Source organism: Octopus bimaculoides, chromosome 13 (genome assembly GCF_001194135.2).
Source record: "Octopus bimaculoides isolate UCB-OBI-ISO-001 chromosome 13, ASM119413v2, whole genome shotgun sequence".
In the NCBI taxonomy this organism is placed as follows: Eukaryota; Metazoa; Mollusca; class Cephalopoda; order Octopoda; family Octopodidae; genus Octopus; species Octopus bimaculoides.
Genome location: NC_068993.1, coordinates 41,084,716 through 41,090,117, shown reverse-complemented (window position 1 = coordinate 41,090,117; position 5,402 = coordinate 41,084,716). Strand labels below are relative to the sequence as shown.

The 5,402-nt window shown below is 39.1% G+C and overlaps 1 protein-coding gene across 1 annotated transcript in view; it reads right to left on the bottom strand.

Moving 5' to 3' along the window:
* Nucleotides 1-5,402, bottom strand: part of LOC106872293 (uncharacterized) — a 54,219-nt gene that overhangs the window by 19,992 nt on the left and 28,825 nt on the right. The window contains exon 2 of the mRNA XM_052972441.1: nucleotides 3,667-3,742. Coding sequence (XP_052828401.1) covers nucleotides 3,667-3,742 — 76 coding nt within the window. The remainder of the gene's footprint in view (nucleotides 1-3,666; nucleotides 3,743-5,402) is intronic.

Below are 5,402 nucleotides of genomic sequence, written 5' to 3'. Positions count from 1 at the left end.
ATATATATATATATATATATACTAGCCTAATACCCATTTTATGAACAGAGAGAATTAAATGTGTGTGTGAACAGAAATCTTTGTTTCATGCCGAAAACGAATACTCAAACGACTTAAATGTCATTCAGTTCTATATTAAAGAAACGAGGAATTATGTACATTATTTACAATTGACGGATATTTGTCCTCATCCTCTTTGTTGTTAACACAACGTTTCGGCTGATATACCCTCCAGTTTTCATCAGATGCCTTGGGGAAATTTTGAACCTGGGTTCTCATTCCTAAGGTATTTTTCGATGTTGTTGTTGTTATTATTATTATCATTATTATCATTATTATTCAGGTCACTGCCTGGAATCGAATTCGGAATCTTGAATTTAAGAGCCCACACAATCAATATTAATAAAAGTAACTTGATTGGATATTTTACATCATTATTTGTCTTTTACGTTAGCATTGCCTTATATCTCTTTATCATTTTCTTCTTTCAGTCATTAGCCAGGGCACCTTGAAGAATTTTAGTCGAACGAATTAATCCCAGTACATTTTTAAAAACCTGATACTTATTCTATCAGTGTCTTTTGCCAAACTGCTAAGTTACGGGGCCGTAAACACACCAACTCAGGTTGTTAAGCGGTGGTGACGGACAAGCACAAAGCCACACAGACATATTTATGTGTGTGTGTGTGTGTGTGTGTGTCTATCTTCCATCTTTTACTTGTTTTTGACGTGATGCGGCCATGCTGGGGCATCACCTCGAATTTTTAGACGAATAAGTCGACATCAGGAACTGTTTTCAAAGCTTGGTATTCATTCTATTACTCTTTTTTGCCGAACAGCTAAGTTTCTGGGGCGTCGTAAACACACCAGCACCGGTTTCAAGCAGTAATGGACACACACACACACACACACACACACACACACACACACACACACACACGACAAGCCTCTTTCAGTTTCTGTTCAGCAAATTCACTCATAAATTTTGATCGGCCCGAGGCTATAGTATAAGACACTTGCCCAAGGTGTTACGCAATGGTACTGAACCTGGAACCCTGTGATTAGGAACCAAACTTTTACCATACGACCTATCCTATTTATTATAGGCACAAGGCCTGAAGTTTTGGGGAAGAGGAGTTGTTGATTACATTGACATCAATGCTGAACTGGAACGTATTTCATCAATTCCCAAAAGGATAAAAAGTGAAGTCGATCTCGGTGGAATTTGAACTTGAAACGTTAAGACGAACGAAACGCCCGATGCATTTTGTCTGATGTGCTGACAATTCTGGCAGCTCGCCGCTTTAATAATTAAAATAATCTATATTAGAAAATATTTATTTAGTAGACACAATATTCTAATTTAACGAAATAATTGTATAGAATTTCGCTATAAAAATTCTCTGCTTGTAGCCACAGGTTCAAACCTGGAACGAAAACAATTGCAGCGTGGAATTTCTTTCTTCCTCCACAATTTTTGTTAGCTGCATTTTGATAATTTGAGTTTGTATTCTCGTGTGTCTCTGCTTTCTTCGCCCTTCTTTAGATCTTTTATTGCCTAAATGAGAAAGGATTTAAATACCAATTTTTTCAGTTTGCACCAAAGACATGGCAACATTGAGCAGTTGCCCAGGGGCCTCACGGATCCGGAGGCTCAATGTTGCTCTATGTATTCTATGTGTTGTTATCAATAAATAAATGCTTATATAACAAACGCATAGCGCTGGACTAAACTATGTAATGTTTATTTACGTTAAGGTGGTGAACTGGCAAAATCGATTGCACGTCGGACGCAATGCTTAGCAGCATTTCGTCTGTCTTCACGTTCTGCGTTCAGAATCCGTCGAGGTCGATTTTGCCTTTCATCCTTTCGGGGTCGACAAAATAAGCACCAGTTGAGCACTGGGGTTGATGAAATCGATTTACGCTCTTCCTCGAAATTGCTGGCCTTGTACCAAAATTTGAAACCAATATTTATTTATGTTACTTCAAAGTTTGGGTTTGGATTTAACCGCAGCCAACTTTATATTCTATCCCAAAGGGCCTGAGAATAAAAGTACCATTAAAATACTGCCAGTTAATTCGATCCGCTAGATACATCTATCCTCAGTAAATCCACCACCATCACCTCTTTAAAACACCTAGCACTGGATCAAAGGTTAGAAAACAATACGTAGCGGGACCGGGAATGGAACTTATTTCAGATGCCAGCTTGGAACAACATAGATCGCATTCTGATGATGTCACGCATCCTGATTGTTAACCAGTCAGCTTACAGAGACATCAAACCATGTAATGGAACATCATCGAATGTTCTTGAAGTTCGCGCGATTTTCTTAGTAATAAAGCATTTCCGCGCCAAGAATAATCGCAGAAGTTTGAGAGAGCTACGAAGAACATACACCTCACCTCTTGCAACCAAACCAAAACAATCGCAGGTGTTTGAGACAGTCTCAGAGAACGCACGTCCTCATCTCCTGCCAGGCAACGCCAAGATTTCCTTGCTGAATTCCAGCCAGAGGTATAGGCTGTGTGCAAGTGCGTGATCCAGTGCTAGGCATTTTAAAGAGGTGATGTGGTGGTAATAATGGTGGAGTAATTTACTGAGGATAGATGTATCTAGCGGATCGAATTAACTGGCAGTATGTTAATGGTACTTTTATTCTCGAGCCCTTTCGAATAGAATATAAAGTCTAGTACGGTTAAATCAAAACCAAACTTTGCGAGAGGGATTTGGTAAAAATACCGAGCAGATACTTTGTTTCTCTCTCTGTCTCTGTCTCTCTCTCTCTCTCTCTCTCTCACTCACACTCACACACACACACACACACACACACACACACACTTAAGTATCACAGGATTAATAATCAGTATTATGTTAACTTTTTAAACACTGAGCATGATTTCTAGTCTTGCTATTTTATCACCAGCAATTATTGGAACTTTATATTCGCTTGTTCGTTGCATCTTTCAGTAAAAATATATAATGTTCCCATTTGATCGTTATGGATTCGCACGCAAACAAACACCGACATACAAGCATCGCGACAAATATACTCTTCAGGTTGAACAATACTTTGTGAGAGGGATTTTGTTAACATACTGAGCAGATGCTATGACTCGCACGTACACACACACACACACACACACACACATACATCACACGTAGATACCCTTCTATTTCCACATATTTACAAACACATGTATACATATACGCATTCACTGATATATGCATACACACTCACACGCACATATATTTATACGCACACAAAAATGTACAGAGATATAGCTGTATACACATACACACACTAAAATACCACCATATATACACAGATGCATGCAGACGTGTGTGCGCGTTCCGTTCCATGTCTGTGCTTGTGTCAGTCAAGAAACCGCTGTTAATAGTGTCCCATTATTTACTGTAACATAAGCGGTTCCACACATGAATCAATAAAACAAGTTTCACACTAAAATAAATAAAAAGATCAATACGATTGATTAAAATCCCATTCAAGTTCAGTCTGGTATCTCAACATGGTCATAACCCTAAGACTGAAACTAATCTAAGAATCAACGAATATGCGTATATACAAACATATTACAGAGAGGTGGTTGACCTTAGCTGTCCGCTGACGTTAAACAAGAGGAACATAGAGTCGAACTTACCGTTTACATGTAAAAACTCCTGCAAGTCTTTCAGTGATGTCAATTTGTTTACTTTTTGTCGTTCACTTTTTGGAATCTGCAATAGAATACAGATAAAATAAAATAGTAACGCCACAAAATACGAATATTCTTGCAAATCTGTTAATTATACAAATCTATAATTTAGAAATCTGTCATTACTATTGTCTTTCAGGATTATTTCAGTGAGGGCTGAGCAGTCTTATGTTTCAATATTTATATAATCCAGGCGGTGAGCTTGCAGAACGGTTACCGCGTCGGACAAAATGCTTAGCGGCATTTCGTCCGTCTTTACGTTCTTTGTTATTTATATAGATACTTTGATTGTAACAAAAATTGTCCTACTGAGGCTTATCTCTAATTCTGCGCTACTTTAATAGATGAAAGATAAATCTCCTGAACAGGGTGAATGTCTCTAGCAACATAGATTTGTTACCAATATCCGACAGCATTTTGAACGAATTACGTAGTATTGCTTCGACCCAATTTAAAATTCTTTAAAATCTTTCAGCTTCAAAACTGTGGTCACGCTGGAGCACCACCGTTAACTGAGCTACACCATTATTTGAAACCTCCTGTGATATGTAACATTTGGTCAATGAGGGAGTTTGATACCGCCACCCCCATCTGTGTTTCCTGCCGTGAGGTAGGCTCGTCTGGAACCCTTGACAGGAAGGTGCTTGTAATAAGTTTGAATAAAATATCTGTATTAGTTAGCAATACTTTATGTATTCTTCCGCTTTTCTTCGATATTGCTGAATAATGTTTATCAATAAAGACAACCGAACATTGAAGGTTAAAATGTCAGCTCTTGCTGAGCAAAATATATCGTCTGATTTTGATTCGTGGTTGCAGTCAATTCACTTGGGTGCATCACTAATGATCTTTGAGAACAAGATAAACCCTACAGTAAGTAAAATAGTCATTTATATATCATGTTTAATGTATACATTGTCAATGGACCAGTTACTGCGATATTTGTCCTGAGATAAGACTTCATATTGGATGTGCTGTGTTAAAAGAACCATAAATATCGGAGGGAGGTGGAAATTCGTTCTAGCAGCGGCCAATAAGAGCGCCAGATGCATTTTGGCCTTTTGGAGGATTTCAAAGGCCTTTTACTCGCAGCCAGCCACGAATTGTTCGACTAAAGGCGGTGCTCCAGCATGGTCGCAGTCAAATGACTCAGACAAGTAAAAGAATAACTATTTTAACTTATTAACCTGATGTAACTCAAAAGTTGCACAAAAAAAAAAAAAACTCACGTCTTCCTTACGACTGACTTACACAATCAAAACTATTTGCATTGTCGTAGTCACTGAAGCTGTTGTGTTGATGCCTTTTTCAAGTACAGAGCAATGAGAGTACAGTCGGCCTGCACAAGCAAGTGCATGAGTGGCCTGGTAACGTGTACAATACTTTCGCTAATCGAATTTAGGTGCCCTTGAGGTCATGAACAGACATAGACATTCTCTCGGTCCATTTCATCCTTGACTCAGCGACACATCTAGACAGAGAGAGCGAGAGAGAGAGAGAGAGAGAGAGAGAGAGAGAGAGCTGGAGAAAGAGCTGGAAAGGGGGAGAGAGAGCTGAAGAGGGGGAGAGAGCTGGAGAGGGGGAGAGAGAGCTGGAAAGAGAGCTGAGGAGAGAAAGAGCTAGAGAGAGAGAGAGAGCTGAAAAGAGAGGGTGAAACTTGGAGAGAGAGAGAGCGAGAGCTG